Source organism: Castanea sativa, chromosome 5 (assembly GCF_040712315.1).
Source record: "Castanea sativa cultivar Marrone di Chiusa Pesio chromosome 5, ASM4071231v1".
In the NCBI taxonomy this organism is placed as follows: domain Eukaryota; kingdom Viridiplantae; phylum Streptophyta; class Magnoliopsida; order Fagales; family Fagaceae; genus Castanea; species Castanea sativa.
Window position 1 is genome coordinate 15,872,902 of NC_134017.1, and position 15,340 is coordinate 15,888,241.

Genomic DNA, 15,340 nt, shown 5'->3' on the forward strand with positions numbered 1-15,340 from the left:
ACTTAATTTTTTCAAGAAGTAGCTCTATCTTCGTAATGTATCTCAGATATGAAGGCTTTCGTTCTGCCCAAAAGGGGAATAGGCTAGGGTTATAGTTTGATGATCAGAGTTGATTCCATGATATAACTTCATTCTATACCACAGACCAGAATAGGCTTTGGTAACATACATTCCAATGATGGGAAGGGGTTATGTCATGACAATGTCCAAATAATAGCCTCTATATCCTGGTGGCACAAGAAAGGTAACAGCAAACAGTAGAGACAGCAAAGATTAAGACCCTGTTTGGCTGCAAAAAGTTGATCACTCATCATCCATCATTCAAATATCATCACTCATCATTCATCACTCTGTAACTCATCACTCAATAATCCTCAAAACAAACCCAAGTCTGTTTGGCAACTAAACTCGGTGAACTTTTCCTTCTTAGAGCATCTACATCAGTGCCTCAAAAATCATGTAAAATGAAAAAACAAATTAATTTTACACATTTTGCCTCAAAAATGTCATACATCAGTGCTTCTAAAAAGATGTAAAATTGTGAAAATTCATACACGAGCTACAGTAACCGTGTAAATACACACAGCTACTGTAGCTCGTCTATTTATTATTTTAATCATTTCCCGTTCGCTCTTTTTTTTCTCTCTCCTCTAGGCTTAACAAACTAAGGAACATCCACAGACAAATCAAAAGAGATACACTTGCTCAAAAAAAAACACACACACACAGAGATACAAACACACCCACACAGAAACAAACCTACACGGACAAACAACAAAGAGACAGATCGGTGTTTGATCGGAGCTGGATCTTGCCTGATCGGAGATCGGAGATCGGAGCTGAGATCGGTGGTGCTGTGGATCGGTGGAGCTGGGGATTGGAGATCGGAGCTGGGATTTGTGGTGCGTGGATCGGAGATCGTGGCTGGCTCGGTGGTGCGTGGATCGGAGATCGCGGCTGGGATCGGAGATCGGTGTTGTGGATCGGAGCTGGAAAATGGGTAGAGAGATGAGTAGAGAGAGAGAGAGAGAGAGCATAATCAGAAAAATGGGTAGGGAGAGAGAGAGAAGAAGAGAGATCACGGGGATATAAAAAGACAATTAACCAAAATAATAAAAAATTTAGAAAAATTGATTATTTAATTAAAAAATATGGTAAAATAGATAAACTGTTGTGGATGTTTTATATAAATGAACGTGTAAAATAGAAAAAGTAGGATTTTAGTGTAAAAATAGATGTGTAAAATAAACGAACTGATGCGGTTGCTTTTAAAAACACAAAAAAAAAACTCACCTTTTGTGGGACCCACTTACTGTCCATCTTGCGGAGGGCACAAAATTGCTACCCACGTTCTATTTCAGTATTGGGTTTCCATTTCTCGTTTTTGCTTTTCCATTTATTTCTAGCAGCTAGCCTCTGTCTTCACCTCTCAAACCCCAACCCCAAAAGACCACCCAGATCTGTTTTCTCTTTCCATTTTTTAAGCTTGTATTGTCTTTCTTTAACACTTGCATTACTGTCTTTCTGTTTTTTCATTGATACCTTTTTCTATTGTGCTGTTTATTTCTTCAGCTCTCCAAAAACAAAACCAAATTTGCAGGGGACCCGTGTGTGCTTCATGCAAGCTACATTAAGTTCTTGTGTCTTCCATTATGTCACCCACTTTACTTTGATGTATATAAAGTAAAATACATGAGTTGCTATACTGATCTAGTTGTTCTTAACCAAGCATTCACAGTGAAGAAATGGAGGAAAAAAAGAGGCAGAACCCAGCAGCTTCGGGCATATCTCAATACAAAAATTTGAAAAAATCCTTGACCATCAAGATCATCTTTGATCTAATCTTGACCTCATTTTAAACCCATAAGCCAAAAAAACCAAAGCTTTCAAGCTTCAGCCTTTTTCAACAGAGACAAAATAAAGAAGAAAAAGAAATCAGAGTTTTGAGGGTGAGAGCCCTGCCGGCCACAGATCAAGCCTCCCTTCGATCAGGCCTCTCGCCTCCCTTCGATCAAGCCTCTCTTCAGTCAGCAACTTCCTCAGCTGGATGGGCTCTCTTCGGCTAGCCAAATGCTTCAAATGTAGCAGATTTTTGAGAGGAAGAGAAGTGAGAGGAGGAAGAAAGAAGTTTATGGAAGAGTAAAGGAAAAAAGAAGAAGAAAGAAGAATTGAAGCAGAGACCCAGGTCTGAAAATGAAAAAGAAAAGAAACAAAGAAGAAGAAAGCCAACGGGAATAAGTAGATGTGATAATACACTGCCATTGGGGGCCACCATAGCACCATAATTACACTTTTGCCACTGAGTTAATAAGCCCATAACTTGAAAACATGCTTTTTGTGTTTCCAAATTTGTCAACTCAAACTCAAAAAAACTCAGTTTTGTTAACTGAGTTAACACCCTAAAAATCAGCCAAACAGACTTCATAGATGTGGGGCTCACAGTTTTTGGGTTATGAGTTAACAAAACTCAGTTTTGTTAACTGAGTTTGGCAAAATCCAAACAAGGCCTAAGAGCTTGTAGGAAAGATCTCCAAATGCTAACTAGTTTGCCCTTATCAAAACTGAATTGGTAGGTGTTAATAACCCAAGGGATTAGTCTAATGGCTCCTAAGGCCTCGTGAGATTCTTGAGGTCTCAGATTCAAAACACATAGTCAGCATCTTAGGAAAACCTCTAGGTTGCGTTTGGAAAGTTGAATTTGGATTCTAAATAAATATAATTAAAATACCATGATTTCAAATCCATTAATTATATATATCATTTCAAATTTAAGAATTTTAAAGGTTTTAAAAATCTTTGGTGGATTGGTCAAATCCAAATCCTAGACCTTTTTAAGTAACCAAACAAAGTATTTGGATTTTAATTACTCAAATCTAAATTCACATGCTCAAATCCTACCATTCAAACGTACAACTAAGGAATTTGTCATTGTCATTATTTGTTGTGCGTAGAAAGAGGAGATTTCACATACCCAAAGAAACAGTTAGATACTCAAAGGGCTTTAAACACTCACATTAGGAACCACCCCCCCCCCCCTCCCCCTCTCCCTCTCCCTCTCAAAAAGATGTCCAAGTTGGTACTTATTAAAAAAAAAAAAAAAAACTAAGAACATTATGTTTTATAGCGACAAAGCCTACCGACACTAACACATGTTGATGTGTTAGATTGTTAGTGGTAAGCCTAGATGAGAATCAGCAAAGACTTGCCGACTCAATTGATATGAAAAATGTTGTCAATTTTTTTGTGTATGTAACATTACTTTTATTGTTGCAAGCAAACCATTAGAAGAAAATCGTCATTTTGGGGGGCCAAAAAACTCAAAAACAGCAAAGGTTGGCAAAGAGTAGCTCCAAAAATTAGAGGCATTTTCTCATCCAAATTGAAGAGAAAATGTTGATTTTATTTATTAAAAAAAAAAACTACCTACCTACTTTTTCAAATACACTTTTCAACAAACTCTATTCTTTCTCTATTCCTTTTAAAATAATTTTTTATTATTTATTTATTTTTATTCTTTCTTTAATCTTCCTTTAAATATTTATTTATCAATACTCACACCCTCCACCCTTTTCACCTTCAATTTACTCTCAAAATAAGAGAGACAACAAATCATGGACAAACCCCTAGACAAACCCATCTTAAAACCCACCAGCAAAATTCACCCACAAACCAACCCATGGCTTGTCCCAAATCACAAGGGCGACAAAATTGAAGTAGCAAGAGAGATAAACAAATCAAGGGTGGCAATGAGTTTCTCAAGTGATTCAATGGAGAGAGAGTGAGGGTCTGTGTGTGAGAATTAGAGATTGCGCATTTATGATTTTTTGTGAAGAGCATTTTTGCCTTGGGTCTACCTTCCCACCGCCAAGTGCATGTGGAGCTCAGATCGACATTGCACTTCTTTCTTCTTTCTTTTAAATTTTGTTGATTTTAATAGTTTTATGAGAAGAGGATTGTGTTTTGTATGTCAATTGTGTCTTCCTCTTGATTGTGTGTTGATTGTGGGACAACATTTGGTTTTGTGTGTGTGTGTGTGTGTGTGTGTGTGTGTGTGAGAGAGAGAGAGAGAGAGAGAGCAGGGATGGAGACAAGACTTCGAGGGGAGGGGGGGGGGGGGAGAAGATACACTTAAACCCCAATGCTTAAAAAACTCATTATAGCCTAAACTCTCTCATATTGTAGCTCTAGATTAACCCAAAGTCAACCATGTTTTTTTATCCCAAGCTACTTATATATATATTTGTGTGTGTGTGTGTGTTTTATCCCAAGCTTCTTTGGGAAACTTTATCAAACACTTAAGCAACAATTATCCTATACTAATGCTTTAAGATAAATTAAATAAATTTCATAGCTCATTTAGAACCAGATAAAAACCCACAAAAGAATCAAAATTTAATAAATATTTGAATGAAAAAAGTGTACTTTTTGTGAAAGTATGGAAGTATTGAACAAGAATGGATGTATGGATGTGTGTGTGACATAACCTTCGAAACCCCAAATTTGCAAAGAGAGATGAGGAAGACTAAATTCATTGTAGTAGTACATATCAAAAGGATTTATATTTGTAATTTCCTCAACCATTGGACTCAATGGTTTATTGTTGTTGTTGCTACCATTGGAGCAACATTGGGCTTCTTTTGTATTGTAATTTGTGCTATTTTTGGTTTTAAGTTAGTCAAGATTACGTGGGGGGCCAAGTTTATATTTTTTAGAACCCAAATTGACAGCCCTGGCCCAAACATAGCTCCATCCCAAAGACAGGGTTATGCAATTTTGTGAAAAGAGAGAAAGACATTGAGAGGAAAGAAAAATAATTAATATCTTATTTCAACTTTTGGAATTTCTTAAGCCAAGAAATTCTTTTATCAATATACGAAGACTCTTTGTTGAAAGGATCAGCATTTTAAGAATAATTTGGGTTTGGCTAATCTCCAACAATCATTTCCATATGAAATTCCAAACAATAAAGGGCACCTAAAGTCAATTTTTTTATTAATTAAAAAATAACAACAATAATAATAATAACAATAATAATAATGGTTAGAAATCCTTCACTACTGCTCGAACCGATTCCCCTCCCCTTCAAATGATATTCTCCAGTGTGTAAAGTTTATAGGTCTTACTAGTTTCTACCCGTTGGTGCATGCGTGAGTTTTCTTGATGGATTCAATAACTTAGCTACCTTTAGACAGAAGAGACTGTTGGTACTATTGTTGTTGAAGACGATAAAAATCGATATGTTAGTAGTAATGTGTTTTCAAAAAACAGAGAGTACAGTTAAATAATTTTAAGTGTAAGATACAACAATAGGACTTCAAGTGATACCGGCCTTCAGAATTCCATATCAAAATGATTAATCACATGCCGATCCAATTCGAACTAGCAACAGTGTCCATGGGCTGGGCTTAGCTTACATTAATGTTGGGATATTGGTTCGAACCCAGCCATGCTGATTCTGGCCTAAGATTGTTGGGCCAGCCTGGTACAATATATTCTCAGTATGAATGAAAAACTTTTAAAATATTTTACTTCAAACATAAAACAGAAGGTTCTATCTATGTTCTATATTATTATTATCTTTTTTTTTTTTTTTTTTTTTGAGATATGAAGGTTCTATGGTCTAATCCCTTCAAGCCAATAAAAGATGCAGAAGATTTTTTTTTTTTTTTTGGAATATATATATTAAAAAAAAATTATCTAAAAAGAAGGGGTAAAGCTGAAGAACTCATCAAGTCCGGGCCTGGTCCGAAATTTGATCGTGTCTAATAAATTGAGCCCAGTATGACTAGTACATGCATGTTCCCTTAGTTGAGTCCTAATGCTTTTAGGCTCGGTTGGTTGGCTCAATGGAATACCTAGCCATGTTCAGCCCTATTGGCCATCTAGAGTTGTATAGTACTTGAATAAAGCAATAGGAATACCTTATATAGTACTTGATTTGATTCAACTTAATCAGCCTAGTAACATGTTCGAACGTCTTAACAAAGCCATTTCGAATATTTGGTCAGTTAAACAGACCTACAATCAATGTGTAATGCGTTTGTTCATTGGATGGGTGCCCATCATGACATTCATGATGACTTAAGTTGGTTCATGTCGTTCTTTAGCTTCAAAGTCTTCAACACCATTTCATGCACACCTAGGTTGTATTGCCACATCAAAAGGGTGGCATACAGTTTTGAATTGGTAACATGATTATTGACAATATAATGTAGATTTCCTTGTCCAGTTTCTACCATTCAGGATACCAAAATTATGTGTATCACAGATTATATGCCTAATATTTGTGGCTATAATACTGTAATTCTAGCAATTTAAATCTAGAAAAAGAGTCCAATCAAGAAAGGGAGAGATAAAAAACAATAGTCAATAGGGTAATGAGCACAAAATCTATACTCATCATGAATGGAGACCAAAAAAATTTATAATGGCTGAATTGCTGCACCAAACATTTATACTGAAGCAGAAGGTAAAGAAAGAACAACTATCATTGCAGAAAAGAACTAATTGTTTCAATGATTTTGATGAACGCGCTATTCTGTCTCACTTCTTTTTACAGTATCTATTTGTCATTTTTCCTTGCATGATATATTAGAGGAAAAACCTGTATCAACTAGAACCAGCTACAATCTGAAAATATAATTAGGTAGATGGTTGGAGGTTGGAATTAACATACAAATAGAAGATAAATAACTATTTTACCTTACTACTCCACAGCATCTAGCACGCTAGTACACAACCAATCTGCTACCACTCTAGCTGCTATAAATTTGGGAAACATCCCTTGAAGGCAGCAGAATTTGGATCAAAAGAAATCAATCAGACATCTCATCTTCAGCTTCGCTATATTGATCTATGTCCTGATGTCGTGCAACCTTCTGTGGTCTTCCAAGACCATCTTCAATGTCTAACCCTCCCCTCTTAGAATTTGAAAAACTCCCCTTTGAATGGGAATAAACCTGGAAGCATAATCAAATCAATGGTATCTAAGAACTAAAATCCAAAACTCACTAGTTTAAGTCAATAGATGGTCCCATGGTCATACCTCTGAATCTCTCAATTCAACTGCAGAAACAGTTGGTCTCCGCCTCACAGTCACTTTAGATGGTATGGGAAAATGCTCAACCTCGTCATTAGATCTTCCCTCTTTTGCCCTCTTTTTTCTTAAAATGAGTTTTGTTGGAAGAGGCTGCATTAAACAACAATGTGTAAAAGCTGCTGACTAACACACAAACCAGTGCACACACACATGAATGTAAAAATATAAATCCAGGTTGAAATGGATACCAAATAGCGTGCTTCTGCTTCATCAAATGAAACAAGGTATGTTGTGGGGTCGTCCACATCATCAAGACGAAACTATTGACAAGTGAAAGAAAAAAAAAATCAGTAAGAAGTTAAATTCCAGCTTGCTGGTGTAACATGTCAAAGATATAGGCACATACGTCATAATGGTACTCGCGAACCCAAGAGAATGAGATATCTTCGTGTTCATCATACATATCCTTGGATAACTGTGACCAGAAAACATATACAGACGAATTAAATAACAAAGCTGCATGATAAAACATAAGCAATAATAATGGCTCCTACTTTAAGTACAACATATTTCGAAGGTAAAATAAGGCAATATCTACCTCATCTGGAGAAGGAACCATGTAGGCCAAAAATGATTTGTCTGTATCTGAGCCTGTTGCCACATAACTTTTCATAATGGCCTGAAAAAGGTTCATGGTAGATGAGATTTGACACATACACATCACTAGCCACAGATCAGATAATAAAAATATTACTGAAAATACTCTAAATTAGTATAAATTCAACCTTTTAATTAAATTAGCGACTTCGTATTATCATATATTGAGGAAACTTACAGCATTATAAATGTAATGTTGACCCAAAGCAGTCCAAAAAAATCTAGATCTATGTAAACTTCAGCACTACATTTCAGCTATGCTCCAAGTATATTATAATTTTTTTCTTTTCTTTTTGGCTTGTCAAACCTCTTTATCTTATTAATCTATGAACTTGATGTTCCCTATTAACTAGTTGCTTTGCATTCTATTTCTTTCCTTGATTATATGACTTTTTATTGCCACTCTTTAAGCAACTAGAAATCCTATAATTGGTTTAAAATTTCAGAAGGCAAAAAATACTGATAGCGTCAATTGTCGGTCAATATCAGAATCTATGGTCATATTGTCTGAATTGTTTGTCAATATCTGAACCTAATGATGGAATACCATCTTCTTGCATTTCTGTAACATAACTCAATTAACTCACCTGTGATTCAAAGGCATCACGAACAGTTGGGTCCAACTTGCTGTGGATTTCTGAATCAGCTGTAGGAGCACTATCAAATGCCGCAATAACAAATTGTTCTTCAGACCTATTACCATTGCATCACATACAACGCAAACATTAATATGAATATAGTAGAATGCAATATAATTAATACCAAATGAATCATTGTGTCAACACCACATAATTATCTATACCTATCAATGAACACAAAATCTTAGAGCTGGCTTAATATTAGACCAGTTCAGAGTCATCAACTCTTTTTTTTTTTTTTGATAAATAGTTCAGAGTCATCAACTTATGCATAGACGGAAATAAACCTGGAAACAACAATCTGTTGCTCCATTCCTTTTCAATCTATTGATATTGACTGAAAGGTCTTGTGTGTGAGATGTGATACAGCGACGTGATACAGCATCACATTTACTGAACAAAAATTTTTGTAATAGCATTAAAAATCCATACCGATCAAAATCAGGCAACAAAGGCAGAACCTCAACAGGATATAAATCTTTATTACTTGCATGAACAGGACGTGACTTGCATGCCTCAAATGATGCTTCTATTTCCTTGATTTGTCTTTCTCTGAAAACCAAAAAGAAATATTAATGTCTATCAGTATAAGAAAATGAACAAGTATCATATAGTATATTCCCAGCCTAAAGATATAATAAAACAAAACCTGTTGTTAAGGTTCTCCAAAAGGTTACGGCCTCCCTTCATTTCTCTCAGTTCCTTTGCTTGTTTCTCAGTTAAAGACTGAAAAAACCAACATAGTTAGCTTAGCTATGACATTGAACCTGGGTAAATAGTTCTTCAAGAGTATAGTGTAAGTATTCAACTACCTGCTTGGTTGACTCAGTGCTAAGAGGAGATATATACTGTGTTTTGACCAGCCAGGCAACACCTTTATCAGTCGGCCTATCTTTTCTTCTTATGCCGTTATTCTTTACAGGGGTCACTGAAACATCATCACGCAACAATTCCTCATCTTCTGGATCAAGTGTCGGTCTAACACTGGGAGGGCTGATTAAACAAGTACAAAGAGATGATCAGCATTGTTATGCTATAGAAGTGCTGAGGTCCCCTAAAAATTTAAGCTATCGAGAGACAATACTTGTATACACTGAGGTCAAGAAGGTCAAGAGGTATTCCCAAATCTGGCTCCACAAAAAGTTTAGGCTTGTAGGTTTTCTCCAAGGAAGTGATGGTATACTTTGTATATCTGCAAAATAGACCATAAAAATGACCACAATATTCAGGCAATGGATTTACATCATGATTATTTGAACATATGAACAAAACAAACAAAATAATGATGCCCCAAAACTCAATGGACAAAGCCCTTAGAAAATCAGATTCCCAATCAAATTTGCAGACCAGTTTCAATAATATTGAACTTATATAGCAACTTATACTGGAGGAGTAACAAAAGATGTCCCATCTAACCAAATTCCATGTGCCCAGGGTTCAGACACATGAGCGTGTTTTTCCCTCAGATGACAATTATAGACTTTTTTTTCATGGCTTACTAGTTTACAGTTGTTTCTTATCAGTTTGTCTGGAAACTACCAAACCATAGAACCTAATCTGGAAAAGACTCTATAATAGATGATATCATATTTATATCAGGAATAGAGGATCATTAAATTTACAGGTGTTTCCTCATATGACAATTATTGACTCCCTTCAGAGCTTCCATATTGTCTTCTTTGAATTATATCTGTTCTGTAATATTAAAGTATAATAGATGATCTCATATTTATATCAGGCAGATTGGAAAGCTTTACGTGGTGCACTTGTTGGTTGCTTGGCACTGATGAGGAGGAAAAGTAGTGCTGGTGTGGTTACTAGCACTGATGCCAAAGCAGTTGCCCAGTCTTTTCTACAGAACCTACAGGTGCAGTCTTTAGGACAGCATGATTGGAAGGTAATTCTTTTTTGTTCTCAAGCCATAGTTAATGGAGACAAATTAATAAATCTACGTGAGTGAACCTCAGCCTAAAACATTTTTCCATGGGAACCTCTGATCCATCTAACTAAAAACTATTTATATTTCCTTCAACACCATCACTTAATTGAGGGTTGCAATCTTGGAGAATTCAAGAATAGGTGGCACTGCCTTCAGATTATCTTGAGCCTTGGCTGTCCATTTGCAATGCCATCCTTCATTTCCTATAACTTCTAGACACCTTCTTCGGAACGTCAAGAGGGCTATTCCATTAGATGTAAGTTATGTGTGCCACCCAGACCAAGACAACACAACTCCTTTATAGTTTTCCATATACTCCACTAGATGTAAACTACATGCCTCACTGGATTATCACTCTTCCTTCTATTTTCTTTTCTCTTATCCTTTCATTACACCTCTCCATCACTTTTTACCACCAGTTCCAAGATGACAAGTAGCACAACAATATCAGAATCATGGCTGCTACCAAACAACCAGGGAAGCTATTCTTCTTGCTCACATGAACTACATACTGGATGCTTCAGCCTCAGAATAAAATAAAAGAAACTGTACATTAAATAAAGTGAACGTAAAATTTATAATTCTGCAATAATATTACTTGTCATCCCAGCAACACCTAAACAAGCATAACCTAAGCAGCTAGAGTGCTCACTAGCAGAGGCATATAATGCCTACTAGAATCTAAAGATGGAAATAATGAAGGCCATGACTCAACCTTTGATTCTGGCAAGTTTATAAGTATGTCCACAACAAAGAACATACACTGTAGGATACATCCATCAGTTTTTAAAAAACAAAGAATTAGAGAGAGTAAGAGAGACGTACTGTTCTTTATCTTTCTTTGGAGCCACAAGCTTTGGTTGTGCACTTGGATCTGGGAGTTCATTCCGAAACCTTCAAGAAGCACACAAGTAATATTGCACATAGAGAGCATGTCAGTCCAGGAAATGAAAAATGTAATACTGTCACATGGGAAGATTCAGAAGTATCAACTCTGACGAAAAGATCACTAGCATCTATTAATGCATTAGCACAGGTGTACGCAAATATCCCATTCTAGTACAAATAGAGCATTCATAAGAAGAAAACGAATGAAAAATCCGTACTTTTTTTTTTTCATGTATTCACCCCCCATCTGCCCTCTTACATATTCTTGATGAACTCTTGCATTTGGTGCTCCCTCTTTGTCCCAATAATACCCAAATAAAAAAGGTACTGCTAAATAGAGGATGATCAAATCCATGAATTTTAAGTCCAGAGCCTCCCAAAACAAAAAACATTTCAGACACAATCCTAGGCAAGCCACTATAATTAGATTTTAAGTACATGAGAACTTTTCAGCTATCTAGGTGTAGTTTCAGTCCTAGTCCACTATTACATTTTTTTTTATTGGTAATTTCAACAAACTCAAAGGTTTTGAACCCACGACCTCCCCCTCCACTCATACTTGTGAGAGGAGGAAGTACCATTTAAGGAAAGCTCATTGGCTAGTCCAAAATTACTTTTGTTTATAAACGAGAGGTAAAACGTGCTCAGAAACAAATAAGCAAATGTGAAACCAAGGATAATCATCAACATACTCACTTCAACTTGCACAAGAATGTTGTTGGTTTTTTCAATCTATTCTCAATCCTTTCACCACTCAAGAATGGAGTAGCTCTCCTCTCCCCCATCCGTGACCCAACAATCGACCCGTGCCCCTTTGCAGCAGAAGACAGCATCTGGGTCTTTTGCAGAACAGTGTTCTGGGACTCCTTCAACTGCTGCCTTTGCTTCTCTTCTTGCCTTTGCTTATCAAACTCCCTCTTCTTCCTCAACCTCCTATCTTCCTCCGTCTCCACCCTCCCCGTTGGCCCATTTGATTTCTTCACCATCATCGAAGAAGGAACTGGTGGCTTATGCTGCTGTTTAGAAGGAACCCCATGATTGGAAACCCCAGGATCACCCCTTACAGAAGCATAAACCTCCTTGGAAGCTCCTCTATCACGCTCATGTGATTCCCTATTCTGCGGAGGAGCTGGAGCTGGAGGTGGGGGTGAACTCGGAGGTGGTGGTGGTGGAATTGAAGAACTCGGGGGTGGAGACGAAGGCGGGGGTGGTGGGGGAGGTGGGGGCTGCTGCATTGGTTGCATTGGCTGATGACTATACTGATTAAACTGATTAGAAGGGTAATACATGGGAGCTTGTGGGGGCTGTAAATTCATTGAATTCTGTGTCGGGGGCGGCGGTGGAGGAGCATAAGAAGACTCCGGAGGAGGCGGTGGTGGCGGTTGATACGGGTACTGCTGATGAGGAGGGGGTGGTGGAGGTTGAGTCCTTGGTGGGCCATAATGTTGTTGCTGTTGCTGTTGCTGTTGTTGATGGGGGTGGTGGTGGTAATTGGAAGTGGGATGCAATTGAGGATTGTTGAAGTTTTGAGGATATGAAGAAGCAGCAGCAGAAGAGGAAGATGGTGGTGGAGGAGGAGGAGGAGGAGCTGAGGCAATAGAGGTATCAGGAGCACTATATCCAACCCAGTTCTGATTGTATTGAGCTCTCTGTTGAGGTGGGTGTGGTTGTGGTGGCGGTTGTGGTGGTGGTGCAAGTGGGTTTTGATTTGGTGGTGGTGCAAATGAGGTTTGTGGAGGGAATGGCCTGTACGAGGCCATGGCCAATTTTGAGAAAGATCACAGAGTGAAAATTCAAATTCCCAATTCTGGGTTCTCTTGGATTAGCTTCAAAAATCAATCGAAACCCTAAAACCAAATCTTTTATAATTTCAAAAAAGCAACCACAATATGAGACAGAGAGAGAATTCAATTCCCAACCTTGGGTTTTCTTTGGTTTAGTCGTAAAAACTGATCAAAACCCTAGAACAGAGAGAGATAGAGAGCTCTGAAGCTCCAAAATTTTCTTCAATTTCAGAATGAACACATAGCAAGAACCCTAGGAGATTTTCAAAATTGGATTTCCGATTCTGGGTTCCAATCTCTGATTATTGAAAAGGCCAAGAGGGAAAAAAAAAATCGAAAACTTTGAAGATTTGGGAACGAACAGAGCTTAATCAAAGCCCTAAAACCGAATTGCAGATTCTAGAATCACAGACAAAAGGGAAAAACCCCAAAAAAAAATTTAAAAAGAAGAGCCTTGATAATTTTAACCCTAAGATGAGAACAAAATTTGAAAATTAGAGTTATAAAGTTCTCCAATTCGAAGCCGGAACTGAGTGAAAAAGCAAAACCCTAGGAGAGAGGAAAACCACAAAAATTGATAGCCCAAATCCAATTGGGAAATTACCTATTTTGATATAAGGGGAGTGAAACCCTAAATTTGAGCAGTGAAGATGAACCCTTGGAGACCAGTGAATTGGTAGAATGTATATATACACTGACTACACACACAGATACAGAGAGAGAGAGAGAGAGTGTGTGTGTGTGTTTTGTGTTTGCGTATAGAGTGACCGGAGAGAGTGTCGGAAACAAAAAACCACAGCTAAAAAAAATAAGGTTAATACAGTTAGAAAGAAAGACACACCCAAACACACACTGCCTTGCTCTATATTATTCCTTTTACGTCATGCTTGTTTTTATTTTTCTTTTTTCTTTTTTCTTTTCGTTTTTGTTTTTCATAAAGCACCAAAGAGAAAACTAATTTGATTCCTCAAAAAGAAAATAAAAAGAAATATAAAAGAAGATAAGTACTACTACTGATTTTTTTTTTTTTTGAAATGTTTTTTTTTTTGTTGAAATAAGAAATATTCTGGATAACAAAATACCAAATTAATTGCCTATGTCTTTTTCTTGACAAAAATTCATAATAATTTTGTGATATTTTCAAATTTACCCATCATGTTATGATCTTTTTTATAGAAAAAATTAAATTTCTTATTGTGATGAATCCATTATTTTTTTAAAAATTTTTTTTTATGTGCCCCTAATTTTAGATTTTAGATAAGTACATGGAGGAATTCTATTGGGTGGTGCTTGTCTAAAAAATGAGGGTAAATTTATTAAGAGGGAAAAAAAAGACTTTAATTAATTACAATCATCATCTTACCTTAGGGTGATATTGTAAATTATAATATACACCTAATACTTCGAAATTGTGTAATCGCTTTAATTTTTGTTACTTTACAATCTCCAATCTTAACATTTTAAGTAGCGTTAAAAAAATATATTTAAGGTCCATTCGGAAACAATTTATTTAGTTGAAATTGAAATTTTTTTGCTAAAAGTATTGTAGATAAAACTAAAAGGTAACTGAAATAATACAGTGGGACTCATAAATAGTACTAAAAAGTGTAATGAAACTCATAAATAGTAGCAAAAATAAATTAAACAATATAAATAAATAAATAACTGATTTTTTAAGCTAATGTCAAATGCAAACTTTAATTTAATGGTTAACCATCCACCAAAAACGGTGTGAGAATGGAAAAAATTTACACCATAAATTTTTTAGATAATACAGTGCAACTCATTCGAATTCTAGTTTAGATAATAGGCGCAAAATTTACAATTATTATCAAATTAAATTGTTGATTACATAAAATATCAAAGTTTGTAAGTTGTAACACGTTATATGCAAATGCAACAGCCTTTTAAGCTTGTAGCTAAATTTGCTTTTTCAAGTACTAGTGTGCGTTGGAGAACGTTTAGAGGTTGTTTGGTTTGAGGAAAAATATAATGCTCTTAGGGTCCGTTTGGATAGAACTTATTGTTGAAAACTGAAAACTGAAAACACTGTAGCAAAATAATTTTAAAATGTGTAAATAGTACCGCGGGACCCATTTTTAATGAAAAAGTGGCTGAAAAGTGAAATTTATGGGTCCATGAACAGTCTGCACGATCTGTTCACTAAGACTCAACATCTGCGGCTTGGAAAAAAAAAAAAAAAAAAAAAAAAGCTTGAAACGCAAAACGCAAAACGCAGCCTTGAATCCAAACACATTCTTAGTATTTTATTTTCAGTTTTTTTATGGAATCTATCCCCAAAAAAAAAAAAAAAAGTTTGGTTATTTTATTTATACTCAGTTTTTATTTTTAATATCCAAAAAATCAGATTTGAATACAAAAATTGACTAAATAT

General features: G+C 36.1%; 1 protein-coding gene across 1 annotated transcript; it reads right to left on the bottom strand.

The window, feature by feature from the left end:
• Positions 1–6,470: 6,470 nt before the first annotated feature.
• On the bottom strand, positions 6,471–13,796 carry LOC142636242 (protein PAF1 homolog). Its single transcript, XM_075810394.1, has 12 exons — positions 11,858–13,796; positions 11,099–11,167; positions 9,419–9,526; positions 9,147–9,327; positions 8,984–9,060; positions 8,767–8,886; positions 8,284–8,389; positions 7,638–7,718; positions 7,446–7,514; positions 7,288–7,359; positions 7,046–7,189; positions 6,471–6,959 (listed from the first exon to the last, which is right to left on the bottom strand). The coding sequence occupies exons 1-12, from the start codon at positions 12,919–12,921 to the stop codon at positions 6,816–6,818; spliced, it is 2,235 nt and encodes a 744-aa protein (XP_075666509.1). The 5' UTR covers positions 12,922–13,796; the 3' UTR covers positions 6,471–6,815.
• Between the last annotated feature and the right edge of the window lie 1,544 nt (positions 13,797–15,340).